This window comes from Octodon degus, unplaced genomic scaffold (assembly GCF_000260255.1).
Source record: "Octodon degus isolate 3935 unplaced genomic scaffold, OctDeg1.0 scaffold00005, whole genome shotgun sequence".
Lineage (NCBI taxonomy): Eukaryota > Metazoa > Chordata > Mammalia > Rodentia > Octodontidae > Octodon > Octodon degus.
The window spans coordinates 13,071,067-13,084,355 of NW_004524581.1; the positions used below are offsets into that span (position 1 = coordinate 13,071,067).

A 13,289-nucleotide genomic window follows, 5' to 3' on the forward strand; every position below is an offset into this window, starting at 1 on the left:
TGTTCTAGGTTTCCCTCATTCCATTAAGGCAGATAAACAGAAAAATAAGTATGTTTATTAAGGACATATCCGGCCCACAGCTAGGGCTCAGACTTAAGCTCTATGAGCCACTGTCGGGCCTCATCCCCATTCAATATGAATGATATTAGGGAGGCCGGGCCACAGGTAGATTCCCACTGCTTGACTGAAGGGGCCACAGCAAGGGGGTCCCTCCTGTAGCCATAGACAACTGCTCAGGATGAAGAGGGAAACCACTGGACTAATACACTCCTCTCCATCCTGGCTGGACCCTCACACTCCTCCCCACTGCAAGTTCATGAGTCAAAGATACCTAGTACCATGATACAGGGCTACCAAGGAAACCCCTTTATCAGGCCCTAGAGCTAGGGAAAGGGATAACCTTTCCTTCTCAGCCATCCTAGGCCTGAGGGCCACTGAGGTAGAAGGGGAAAGGCTAGGCCACTTAATCCCCCTGTAGGACCTGCTCTGGGCTTTCCCCTTGGGAAGCAAGAGACTTTGTTGGCATGGAAGGCTGGGACATCAGTCCAGACTGGAATGCTGCAGCTCTTCCCGAAGCCATGAGGGGACTGGTTGTCCAAGCCGGCTCAGCAGCTTTGACAGTTCCAAGTTATGGTCCCGGAAAAAGTCCGTAAGGAAGAGACGGGACTGAAGGAGAAAAGTGAAGGGAAAAACGGTAAGGGGTGGACCACACCCAGCCCTCCATGTGGAGGACACCCTGCCCCAGGCTTCACTTACCTTGGTGTCCATGTCTGGGTACCTTCGGCCTTTACTTTTGCCTAGGCAGCGAGTTTTACCACCTTCAAGTCCCTGGCACCAAAATCCCTTGTCTTCATCAAACCTGCCCAACAGGAAAAGGCCATTAGGTGAGGAGAAATCAAAGCCCCCATAAATGCACACTACCCCTCCCAACCCACAGGAATTGTCTCTGTGAGACAGGATAGACAGATCCATGTCTTTTTACAGACATGATCAACCTGCTGGCCTGTTTTCCCCAGAGATTCTGCCCTGGGTCATGCTCTCCCACCTGAGGGTCCGTGTGTAGTTCAGAAAGGGTGTGATACCCAGGAACTTCTGGATGCTCTCCATTGAGGCTGCTGGGTTGGTACGCAGCTCTTGCCCATCCACAATCAGCAACTAAAGGGACAGGGATGTGGTTCCCTCTACGTTCCTGGGAAGCAGCTGGGCTGGAGGGAAGGGCACCCCACTGAAGACTTGGGAAACTGTACCTGTCCAGAGGGGTAATATGTCAGCCAGCGTTGGAGATGGGTAGAATAGTAGCCAGGGATAAGACAGCGATTCTGCAGGGAGCGAAGTACCAGGGGAGCCTTGGAGGGGGCTGAAATCACCTGGTAGAAGGTATAGTTCAGAGCAACTGGGTCTCCATGAGCTCGCTGGTGCTAAAGGACAGGGAGTAGGAATTATTCTGGCCTTATTCTTGCTCTGGTGAAAACACAGACACCCCTCATCAAGGCCTACTTTAGTTTCCCCACCCTCATTCTTATTCTCTCCCCTCCACTCCTTCCCCTTAAGCTCCATGTGTCCCCAGCTTCAGGCAGACCTGGTACCAAGAGTAGGCCCTGTCAGCAGGGTTGGTGAGCACAGTGATGATCTTAGCTCGTGGCAGGAGGGCAGCCCCCCGCCGTGGTACAACCTCTGAGTCAAAGTAGGTAGCACTTTTTTCAAACAGGAAGTCAGTGCTGGCATTGGAAGGAACGGGAAAGAAATCCATGTACCTAGGAAGCAGAACAGAGGAAGGGCAGAGGTCTGATGTCAGTGTTGGTAGAAGGTAGAGTGGGTATTTTTGGAAAAGGAAATGTTCCTCTGAGAAGTCTTCAAAGGGGCTCCAGTCTCACCAGTCAATACCCTTGTGGTAATTAGGGCCACTGAAGAACTGAATCTCCTCAAAGGTGCTGGGGCTGGGAAAGCTGCTGGTCACAGCTGGGTGCAGGCTCAGGAAGAAGTGAATAGCTGTGGTCCCTAAATGTGAGAGAAAAGACCAGGCCATGGTGGGGAAGAAGCCAGCTGAACAATGTGAGTTTGGTTTTTGTTTCTGTTTTTGATACAGGGTCTCTCTACCCTGTTCAGACTTAGAGTGATCCTCCTGTCTCAGCTTTCCCAGCACTGGGATTACAGGCCTGCGCCACCACACCCGGTATCAGGGCTGGCATGGCACACTTGCATTCTACGGCAGGCATAGCATGTGGTACCAGGGATTGAACTCGGGTCCCTGCACTTGCCAGGCAGGCATTTAGACTGTCAAGCTATCTCCTAGCCCTGGACAGCATGAGTTTGAACAAAGCAAGAAAATAAGCACTCTGGTTAGTAAAATCCCTTTTGGTCAAAGTATGTTGACAGAAGGAAAGCCTGAGAGAGGCACAAGAAAAAGTTCAAACAGTGGCTCTTGGCTCTAAGCCTTGATTAGGTATCAAAATCACTCATGGATCTTTTCTTGTGGGGGAGGATTGAACATGGGCCTTCACAATGAGCTAAATCTCAGCTCTTGTGTGTTTGGTTTTTTTAAATGTATTTAGTTCAGGGTCTCACTCACAGATTGGACTCAGTGATCCTCCTGTTTTCAGCCTCCCCAAGACTGGGATTATAGGCATGCACTCCCACGCCCAGTCTCAGGTGGGGCATGTGGCATAGGGATCAAACCCCAGTCCCTACACTTAGTCTGCTGAGCCATTTCACTGGCCCTCTGTTTCTTTTCTTTTCGAGACTTGCTCTTGCTAAGCTGCCTAGGCTGGGTTTAAATTTGTGATCCTCTTGCCTCAGCCTCCCACAATACTGGGATGATGGGCACATACCACTGAGGCCAGCTACTTGTAAATATTTTAAAATCCTCACAGGTAAGGCCAGCCAAATAGCTCAGTGGATTAAAGCACCTGCAAGCAGGTATAGGGGCGCAGCGTTCAATCCCTGGGCCTGTCGTGCCAGCCCTGCCCGCCCCCCCCCCCGTGCCCGAGACAGCAACTGAGACTGGGCGTGGTGGCGTGCACCTGTGATCCCAGCTCTTGGAAGGCTGTAAACAGGTGGATCATTATGAGTCCAATCTAGTAGTGAACACCCTGTAGACCGTTTCCTAAAAAATACAAAAATAAATAAATAAAATCCTCCCAGGTGGGACTGGGGATGTAGCTTAATGGCAAAGGGCTTGCCTAGCATGCATGAGACCCTGATCTTGACTCTTAACAAAAGAGAAACAAAATTATAGGAAAAAAAAAATATAAGCAATCAGTGAAAAAAAAAAAAAAAAAGGAAAACAAAATCTCCACAGATGATTTTGATACACAACTACAGTTAAGACTCCCTGTCTCAAGAGCCTGGATTAAGGAGGAGAGGGTTTGAGAAGAGCATTCCTGGGCAAAAGATCTTTGAATTTAAGGCAGAGCTAGAGAAAATGACTAGGGATGATTTATTTACCTGTCTTCTGGGGTCCCACAATAAGGAATTTGGGGAGCCGATCACAGGTTTTCTCCTTGGACCAGATATCTTTGTGCCTCTTGTCATCACACGGATTCTGAAGGTGGGGACAAGACTCCCATAAGCCCTATTCTCTCAAATCCCACCGCCATCATGTCTAGTCACCTGGCCTCCACCTTTACCTGCCAAAGGGGGCTTCGCTCCTGAGGGAAGAGTTCAAAGTACTTTCGTGCAAGGGGAACAGGAGGGAGGGTCTGTAGGCGCAGCCGTGTCCAGCACTGGAGGAAGCGCACTAGGCTCTCAAAGGTATACAGGCCCAGCCGGTCATTTCCATAATTGGACAGGTGGGTCATAAAGATGCTGATCTGCAAGGGGGGCCTGCATGTCAAATGTGGAGCATCTATCCCACCTCAGAGGCAGCCTTGACGAGTAAAGTCCCAGTCTGTACATATTTTGGCTCTCCAATCTTCCAGCCTTTTCATCTCGGCACCTTACCGGATTAAGCAGCACTGTGAGAAACAGCTCTCCCCCTCGGATGCTACGGTCTAGTTCACGAGAGCCTCCGGGATACTCGTTATAGAAGATGGTGTGAGTGAAGAGTCCACATGTCTGCCGTGGCAGCACCTTCAGGGAGAAGAAACAGGGATGGGTGAGATGTAAAAGACAGAATGTGAAGAGGATGAAGGACAAAGGCCTGAGGCACTGGGGTTCCCTGAGCTTAAAGCGGTCCCTCATGGGAAATGTTTCCCCTTGAAGTTACTCCACAGCAATAAGGCTCATACTGTGTGATGATTTTTATCCCCATTAAGTGGATATACTTGGATGACAAGCCCTAAGGTAAGGCAGGTTGGAGGCTATTTACATGAGGGGGTTTGATTTAGTTTTGTAGGTGTCCCTCACCATGATGCCATTGTGAATGAAGCCACGGCGGTAGCGGGCAGGGCGGAGATGGGGATATTCCTCAGTGCTGGTCACCTGGATGCCCCACACCGATTTCCAGGCCTCATAGAGCTGCGTGTGGATGGGGTACACGCCCGAGTGGTGGGGGGCCACAGCATACCCAAGATCCGTGGGAATCCCATGCTCCTGGGAATGGCATAGACTCTCACTAGGACCTGGTGAGGTTTGGGGAGTAGAGGGCAAAGAGGGTGGGGATGGCTCCAGAGAAGGAAGAGGGGAAAGGGTAGGTGAAGGGTATCTCATTAGGGCAAGGTTAAGAAAGAAACATCAGCTCTGGGGGAGAGATCCAAGAGTCTCACCAAAGCAAACTGTTTGTTGAGCCTCATCTGGTCAGCCAGCACGGAGCGGTTGTGGAACAGGTGTGGCTGCATGTGGCTCCACATGTGGGGGAACCACCAGAATTCTTTGCGGTGCTTCAGCAGCATGTCATCCCCTGCGTCTTCCTCCTCTGTCCCTATGACCACATACTGACTTGCTGATCACAACCAGGAGCCAACACCCTTCTCTGTTTTGTTAGGACACTGACCTTTTTCCATCCTTGGAACATTCACAGTCCCTGCCCACCCAAGACTTCCCATTTGCCCTGCTGCCAACTTGCTCTGCACCACCCACCATCTCCTCATGGCAGTCTGACTCCAAACCGTGCCCCTTCTCTTCAGTTTGTCTGCTCAGAGAGATGGACAGGGAAGGGACAGATCAAACTTAGACCACTATACTGACGGGGTAGGGGAATAAGCTCACCAGTATGGTAGAATTTGCCCGAGAAGCCCAGGTTGAAGGTGAAGTTGGGCACTAAGGTCCTGAGTTTGCTCTGGGTGGTCAACAGAGCCTGGGAAGAGCAGTGGGGACATGAAAATCAAGAGCAAGCAGACTGAGCGGAGATACATTAGAAGTAGCTTTCCTTCTGCCTGAAGGGGCAGGAAGTGTACCTACAATAAGGTGAGAATCAGGGAGAGACTCTGACAAGCTAGAGTAAAGACAGCTTTTAAGAAAAGTAGGAGGAAAAAAGACTAACCTCAACATCAGCCACCTTCATGCGGGTACCTTCTTTGCCCACAAAGATGTCGTCAATGTCTACCAAGATATAGCGGTCAAGGTCCAGGCAGAGGCGCTTGCCAGTGAGGTATGCAACAGCATCAACAAAGACAAGTTTATGGAGCCAGAAAGAAAGGCCATGGCCAAAGAGCACCCGTTGGATGCCATCATGGAGTCCCAGGTCCTGTACCACGGTGGGGAGCCGGGCGCGACGAGGCACTGGTCCTGGCATAGGGGCCTCAGCTGGCCGCAGGCTGGCCAGAAGCACTGGTTCATACGTGCTGTGGTTGGACTGGAAGATGGTCCAGTCATCACCAGGCAGTGGCCCAGGTTCCAGGCGGCTGGGGCGTGTCAGATGCAGTAGGGGGGCAGAGGGATTCACTTGGTAGTCTCGGAGGCCCAAGTTTGAATGTAGAAAAAGAGGAAAGCCCTTGAGCTGGGCACTCAGTAGGCTGTGCTCATGGGCTCGAAAAAAGCCAATGATGCCCACACCATACTCCACACAGTACCGGTCTAGCAACTCCCGACTCCAGGCATCCAGGTTGACGTACTTGAGCAGATTCTCATAAATGACCAAGACATAGCGGCCACGGGTGCGATCAGTCAACGTGGGCATATCCCCTCGGCCAGGTGCTAGCTCAGTGCTATAACGAAAACGACTAGACTCCAAGATGGCTACAATCTCCTGCCCCAGTTGGGAGTATGCACTTTCTACAAACACAAGGACCACAGGTTCAGTTCGAGCTGTTTCTGGAGGTCTGGGAGGCTGAGGTGGGACTGGAGGCCGTGCAGGGCCAGGGCCAGCTGCCCCACTGTTACTGCAGTCCAAGGGGAGGGGGAGGGGCTCCTTGGCCTTGGGGCTGGTGGACACATAGTAAGCCAGGAAGCCCATGGAGCCCAAGCTGAAAATAATCAGCAGCAGTATGAGGCGGTACAGTTCCTGCTGCCGAGCTGGGCATATCACCTTCCACAGCTGAAGCATGGCGAGGAAGAAATGAAGGAGGAATGGTGACCACCTGAGTTTTACAGCCTGGAACAGTCTTGGGAAGGCAGAGGGTAGGAAAATAGGCGATCAGTTTCCTGAAGAAGTGGAGACAAGTCCTATCAGTACAGGGCTGGAGAGGCAGAAGGAACAACAGGGGGTCTGGACAGAGTCCACTGGCCTCAGGTCACCATGGCCCCCTGGCCCATGTCTTCAGGTTGCGAATCTAGCCAGGGTCCACCTTGGTTTTGATGAAGCTCCTCACATCAGAAGTCAGTGAACTTCATAATCCGGCCCACTACCTGTAAAACAGAAATAATGGATGGGTTACTTCTCCCCTTGAAACTGTATCTTTAATCCATTCTCTTCTTTATCCTCCCTCTCACTTCCTGATCACTTATGATTAGTTTTCAAAAAAAAAAAGCACCTGCTCAAGCGCACAGCCTAGTTCCATACCTTGGCTTCACACCTGTTTCCTCTCCCAGGCTACCCAAATTCTAAGCTCAGAGCTAGAACAGGATACTCAAATTCTCCCACCCACAAAGGGCCAGACAGCTGAAAACAGGCCTGCTCTGAAAGAAGTTCCTAGCCTGTGACTGGCAGTTGGCCTGTAAGCAAGAGCTCTGGTCTTCCTGTGACAAAGAGAAAGCCCCAGAAGTCCCAAGTTCCAACAAAATATCAGATAAGATGAAACTCATGAGTCTGTTAATCTGCCACATCAACCAAACCCATCATTGCAGCTAACAGCACTAACGAACTTTCAGTCATGTGTGTGACACTATGGTGGGGGAGTTCAAGAAAAGAGAGATGGTACAACTGTTTAACTGGCTTCTGAATCAGAACCTGGACACAATTCCACTGCTTGTGGAAAATTATTTACCTCTTGTCCTTCAACTAGCCTGTGCCAAAGTCAGGAGAGGAGATAAAAATGGAGACCCAGAACAGGTCATGCAACTAGTACCCCAGAAAAGCCAGAGCCAGAAGACGGTTTAGAATCTCTCTGTCCATTCCTGTACAGAAGAGTCCCTGAGCTAGCCTGGAGAGGAATGAAGAATTCAATTAAACAAACAAATAACAAAAAAACAAAGTATAACCTGAGTGAGAGAGCAAGATTGTTTTTAGCAACAGATTCTTAAATCACATCTAGCTGAGAAAGAGGATCAGAAAACACAGTTTTAAAGAGACCTAATTTGGGGAACTTTTTTTTTAAAGTCAGCTTCTGGAAGCTTTATGGTTAGACCTTTCACTTTGGCCACTCTTAGTAAGGCCAGCCATGCAATCCCCTTCTGTCACCTACCCCAATACCCACATCTTAGTGGTTATTATGCAGAGAGAGAATCTTGCAGAACTGAAAGAGATGATTTAAGAACAGTTCAGCTTTGTCCTGGGTAGAATAAATCAACATGAGAAGAGATTTGGGAGATGATAAAAACTGTAATGGGGAAAGGGTGTGCGTACAGTTCATTGGCAGAGCATGTGCTACGCATGTGTGAAGCCCTGGGTTAAATCCACAGCACATATTCACACAAAAGTGATGGCAAGATGCATCCTCAGAATTAGTGGAAACTTTAGGGAAAATACAGTAGTGAGATGTCATTAAGGACAAGTTGATAGCTGGGCTGTATCACCCACGGTGGTATTTACTGAGAGCTCACTACCTGTAGACATCTTTCCCAGAGATTTACATATACAGATGGTTCCCAACCTTTGATGGTTTTGACCTACAATGGTACGTGATAAGCATTCAGTATAAACTGTACTCTGAATTTTACTTTACAGTGCTGGGGATCAAATTCAGGGTATTGTATACACTAAGTAAGTGTTCTACTCACTGAGCTACAGCCTCAGGCCCTAGACTTTGAATTTTGATCTTTTCCCATTGGATACGTGGGCTAGTAAATATATGGTGCAATACTCTTGTACCCTGGGCAGGGGCAGTGAGCCTCAGTTAAGAATCAGCTATGCAATCTGATTAAACAACTACACTCTGAACATACTGGATGCTGAGCTACGTGTTGTTAGGTGTATTAAACGCCATTTTCACCTAAGATATTGTCAAGCTTATGATGCTTTTACCTAGGCATAAAGCTCTACAGTAAACTAAGAAGCATCTGTATTTAATCCTAATACCTACACCAACAGGTAGGGAAGAAATAAGATACTATCATCCCCATTTCACATTTTGAATAATTTAGGCCCAGAGAAGCTTAGTAACTTGCCCAGGATCAAACAGCTCAGCCAGTGGAGAAACTAGAATTCAAAGTCAGGCCTGTCAAGCTCCGGGGTCCGCGCTGTTAACCACTGCATTTTAACTTCATACCTAAAAGAAGCAGCAATATTTAGGGGAGGGGTGACGGGAAGGCTGGTGGGGTGCGGGCTGGGCTATGAAATACTGGAGGGGCGCATGCGGTTGCGTGTGTGCAGCAGCAGGAGGTCTCCAAAGAGGGAGAAACCTAAGGGTCACCGGCGCGGGAAGCGCAGCACTAATAGAACGGGCAGGCGGGTGTGGGCCCTGCGCGGGGACAGGCGACAGATGCTGTGCCAGGAGGGGGTACTGAGGGGGCACCGGGGCTCCCGGACGGAGGGACCCCTCCGGTGGACGCGGGCTCACAGGGTGCCGAGGAAGAGCGGGCAGACCGGGCCACTGAACGGAAAGGGGAAGGAGCGCACCGACTCTGGGTGACACCGAGGCGGGCTCTGGGCTGGAAGAGCCCTGCGGGGAGAAGGGGCAAAGTGAGCAAGCGGCAACTGTGGCAGAGGCTAGTGAAAGGGACACGGGGCGACAGGCGCGCTGGGCCGCACGAAACGACCCCGCGGGTGGTTACGGTGGCAGCGCTCCCGGGAGTCCGCGAGGGGAGGTACTGAGTGCGACTGTGGGCGCGGGCCACACTCAGAATGGGGGGGGCTGTTCTCCTCAAGGGCGGCTCACCCGGCGGAGTGGGCGGCGTCCCTGCGGTCCCCGGGCTCCGCCGCGTCCCGGGGCTGCCGGGCTTCCCTGCTGTCCGGGCCTCCGGCCGCGTCGCGGCGGCTCCGCCATCTCCGAGCCGACGCACTGCCGCAGCCGGGCCCAACCACCGTTCCCACTGGGGGGAAACGGCGAGCTGCCGCTCTTGGCACCCGTCCGGACTCCCCACGGCTCAGAGCGCGGCAGCCGCACCCCCGGGCGCAGGAACCCACACGGTCCTCCGCAGTCCTGAGCTGAACCGTGGCCTTCGAGACGGCGGGCTTCAGGCCGTACGCGCCGAAGCGCACCCCCTCCTCGCCGGGTGGCACAGTCTGGCAAGCGTCGGGCGCAGCGGCCGGGAGCAGGGGCGGGCCGAGAGACGGGCTCGACCACTCAGCCGCGCGGAGGGGAGGCCGGACCGGCCTACTGAGGGCGGGGGCGGGTCTCATCGTGGGCAGGGGCGGGGCGAGACCCTTAACCCACATTTTAAGGGGTTCGTCCTCTCTACCACCCCAGTCGTCCCAGAGACTGGAGACTGAATTTATGAGTAAGTCTTCTAAGGTGAACTCTAAGGGCGAAAAGATACCCCTCTCCGTTTGAAGCCTCATAAGAGCAGTGTGTTAAAAACCTTAACTCCTGGCCGTAGGTTTCCAGCACCAGTAACACAATGGACTGTTTAAAGGTTATTTATTAAATATCTTCAGTTCAAGGTTTCATTGTAACAAAGCTATGGTCTACCAACATTCAGAACAAACACTATTTTTAAATTATTTCTATGTCATCATGCAAAAATTCTGCATCAAATGCCTTCCATTTCCTGTTTAAAAGATGATCTTTAATAGTCTATTGTCTATAGATGCTGACATTAGCCCCCAAAGAGGAGTAAGAATGCTAAGAAGTAGGGCTGGAGCAGCCATATGAAGCTATGGGTCTCAATGAACTCTAAGACCGTGTCTTCAAGCCAACAAAACCAAACCCTGTGGTGAAGGTGTCTGCGAGCTGGTACTGCAGGCTGCAGGGCAGGAAGGAGCAAGGGCCCAGGGGCTGGGGCATGCATGAGGTGCTTGAGGGGCCTGGCTAAATCCAAGCACCAGCACCTGTGAGTTTGCGCTCTTCTCAGCTGGCTCCAAAGTACACCTGTTGCTTTTGCCTCTTCTTGAAGCTCCTGCTCCTCCTGAAGGTAGTCCAGGGAGCTGGAGTCTACCCACCTTCCCCCTAAAGTGCAGGTATTTGTGCAGATACATATGCACGGTTGATTTGGGGGGAAGCCAAAGCTGTGACCAATCCTCCTCCGTTATCTTCTGTTATCTGTTTAGGGCACTGATCTTTTCCTCCTGGAATGATACTCCTTGAGCACAGAGAGGGACAATGAGTATAGGAGCCTTGGTTCTAGATGCCTTTTCTGGTACATGCAGGTGTGAGGGGTGATGCCCATGCAGATTGTCCAGCAGTAAGTCTACACTTCAATTGGTCAGCAAAGGGGCTCCTTTAAAGAGGACACTTCCTCTTCTTGCCAGAGCAATCAGGTCTGAGACTGGGGTAGAGATGGACGTGCAGCAAGGGAAGAGGAAGAAGGGAGGCAGCCCTGAGGGCAGCCTGAATGCATAGAAACAACCACCACCTCTTACGGCACTGCCTCACTTCTCCGGTCCCACAGGGCACTTGGCTGGGGACCCAGGCCCAGATGAGGGTCAGCAAGGGACCACCATCATAGAAAGGCAAGACTTAGATGGTCCAGATAAGCAGAAACAGAACTGCCAAAGGCAGCAAGGGGAGCCCTGACCAGGGCCTGACTCTCTCATTGCTATGTTATTAAGAAAACAATCATGACGCAAAGCAGCAACCCCTTTCCTTCCCAGCTGCAGGGAGCAGGCTTCACAATCAGGGCCCACATGCGTTGTGCACCCTTTAGAAATGGATGCGTGAGTGCATGTCAGGCTAACATGAGGTTTCTCAACAGTTTCATAGCGGACACACTTCTGCAGCACCAATTCTCTTCCTTTCTACACTAAATTGAGCGGAACAGCAAAGTCCGGGCCATCAGTCCTAAGGCCGCTGCTTCTCAGCTGCTTCTGTAGCAGGCTGGGAGCTCTACATTCTCTCCCAAGTAGGCCTGATGGCCATGGTGTTTCCGTCAGCCTCTTTTTAGGCGCCTCTGCAGGTTCTGAAGAAGTCCACGACTAGACCTGGGGTAAGCAGGCCACCTCAGGGGCTACAATCACTTCCTGGGCCCCAAAGCTCTGTCAGAGTCCTTGCCTGGTCCCCCTGAGTCCATGGCAGCCTGAGGCCAAGTTCACCTCTCCAGGGCTGGTGGGCGAGCCCGCTGTTCATGCCAGGATGGGCATCTCACAAACTCTTGCCTTCTTGCTGGCTCAAGGGCTATCGGTGGTTTTAAAACGCATCATGGTACGATTCCATTTTTTTTTTTTAAACAATCTTTTTTTTTTTTTTTCCTTAAATGTAAAAAACACCTCGGTACAGCAGAGACAGACACGAAGGGCGGGCGGGAGGGCTGCATGCAGGGGCGTGCATTGGCTGCTGCCGCTTTGTAATTTAATTGTTTTAAACCTCAAACGAACAGAACTGCCGCTGTCACTCAGGCCCTCCAGAGCCACTGGCTGCGAAGGTTCGACCTCCAGCTGGAATCTCCTAATGCCCCTGTCAAAGAAGACAGAACACAGTAACCTAATAGAGTACAGGGAGCACACAGATGAATTTCTAGGGTGTGATAAGCACACTCCCCACTTAGCCATCCTGTCAGAGAAGGTGGGGTTGGGAAAGGCTAATGTCTAAGTACAGCACTGCTTCGTATCTGAGCACCTACCAAGTATTTTATTTACACTATCTTATTTTTATGTATTTAGTACAGGGTCTACAGTGTCTCACTACACAGACTGGACGCGTAGTGATCCTCTTGTTTTCAGCCTCCAAAGCACTGAGATTACAGGCACACACCACCACACCCAGTCTCAATAGCTCCAGGGATGGAACCCTGGTCCCTGCTCTACCTAAGTAGGTGCTTTAATCTTGGCTGCCCTTACACAATCTTATTTAATCCTCACAAATCCAAGAAAGCAGGCACCACCCTCCCTTCTTTTTGGATGGCTAAACTAGAGAGGAAACATACCATCTGTACACACCCAATTCAGAGTTCTGGAGCCAGATCCAAGCCTTACTGGTTTCACAGCCTGACATAACCACCTTGCCCAGCTTTTGCTGTTCCTCTCGGATGACCCACATGTCCTGGCTGAGTGCCACCTCCTAGCCTTCTCTTCCTTCTCTGATCCCACCTGTCCTGGCCCCTCCCAGCCACTCCTCCCCCACCAGGTGCACCTGTGGCTGAGCTCACTGCAGCGGTGCGGCAGGGGCCCCTGAGCAGTGATAGTGGACATTGAGCCATTTGCCATCCCGGCGGTGCCAGACCCGCGTCTCCTCTGATTGGCTGGTGCGAGGCCGACCCTGCCCGTCGATATACTGGGTGAGACGGATGTAGGCGATGCAAGCTGCGTCCTCCCCGATCACGTGGACATGTGGATTTAGGATGGTGGTGTGGATGGGCTTGCTGTTCTTGGACAGGACTGTAGAGGGCAGGGCAGGGGAGGGGAGGTTGGAGGGTGTCAGGCTCCTACCTGTGCTTCACTCTCCCTCCAGCACACTCCCTCCTTCATTCTCCCTAGAATCTGCAAACCTCCCCTCCACGCCCTTCTAGAGGTCAGGATACCCCAGTCCATTAGTCTCAGTGACCCAAAAGGAAGAGAAGTTAGCTAATTCTGACAATAGGAGCTACTCTTTTAATCAGGCATTGACAGGGCTGGGGGTTTTACATGCATGTGCTGTATTTCTTTGTTGATGCTTTCTTCATTATAAGAAGGAAATACACCTGAGGAGATTACAATCTGCCCAAATCACACTTTAACAAAAGCC

General features: G+C 51.4%; 2 protein-coding genes across 19 annotated transcripts in view; both read right to left on the bottom strand.

Moving 5' to 3' along the window:
* Positions 1 to 33: 33 nt before the first annotated feature.
* Ndst2 (N-deacetylase and N-sulfotransferase 2) lies at positions 34 to 9,657 on the bottom strand. 3 transcript variants are annotated; one of them, XM_023718749.1, is made up of 14 exons: positions 9,351 to 9,655; positions 5,420 to 6,723; positions 5,146 to 5,233; positions 4,704 to 4,852; positions 4,345 to 4,530; positions 3,940 to 4,068; positions 3,627 to 3,809; positions 3,445 to 3,541; positions 1,875 to 1,998; positions 1,580 to 1,754; positions 1,248 to 1,418; positions 1,046 to 1,155; positions 757 to 859; positions 34 to 666 (listed from the first exon to the last, which is right to left on the bottom strand). In XM_023718749.1, exons 2-14 carry the CDS (start codon positions 6,419 to 6,421, stop codon positions 541 to 543), a joined length of 2,643 nt encoding a protein of 880 aa, XP_023574517.1. In that variant the 5' UTR covers positions 6,422 to 6,723; positions 9,351 to 9,655; the 3' UTR covers positions 34 to 540. The 3 variants fall into 3 exon arrangements, with proteins under 3 accessions (XP_023574517.1, XP_012371388.1, XP_023574520.1); XM_012515934.2 differs by having other exon boundaries at positions 4,704 to 4,858; positions 9,351 to 9,654; XM_023718752.1 differs by having other exon boundaries at positions 576 to 666; positions 1,083 to 1,155; positions 4,704 to 4,858; positions 9,351 to 9,657.
* Positions 9,658 to 10,033: 376 nt separating this feature from the next.
* Camk2g (calcium/calmodulin dependent protein kinase II gamma) overlaps positions 10,034 to 13,289 on the bottom strand; it is a 59,041-nt gene continuing 55,785 nt past the window's right edge. For 10 of the 16 annotated variants that reach the window (XM_023718771.1, XM_023718763.1, XM_023718778.1 and 7 more), the window contains 2 exons: positions 12,699 to 12,943; positions 10,103 to 12,023 (listed from right to left, as the gene is read on the bottom strand). In XM_023718771.1, the coding sequence (XP_023574539.1) occupies positions 12,711 to 12,943 (233 nt within the window). In that variant the 3' untranslated portion in view covers positions 10,103 to 12,023; positions 12,699 to 12,710. Of the gene's footprint in view, positions 12,024 to 12,698; positions 12,944 to 13,289 lie in introns of all 16 variants that reach the window. The other 6 variants (XM_004624020.3, XM_004624026.3, XM_004624022.3 and 3 more) reach the window with 2 other exon arrangements.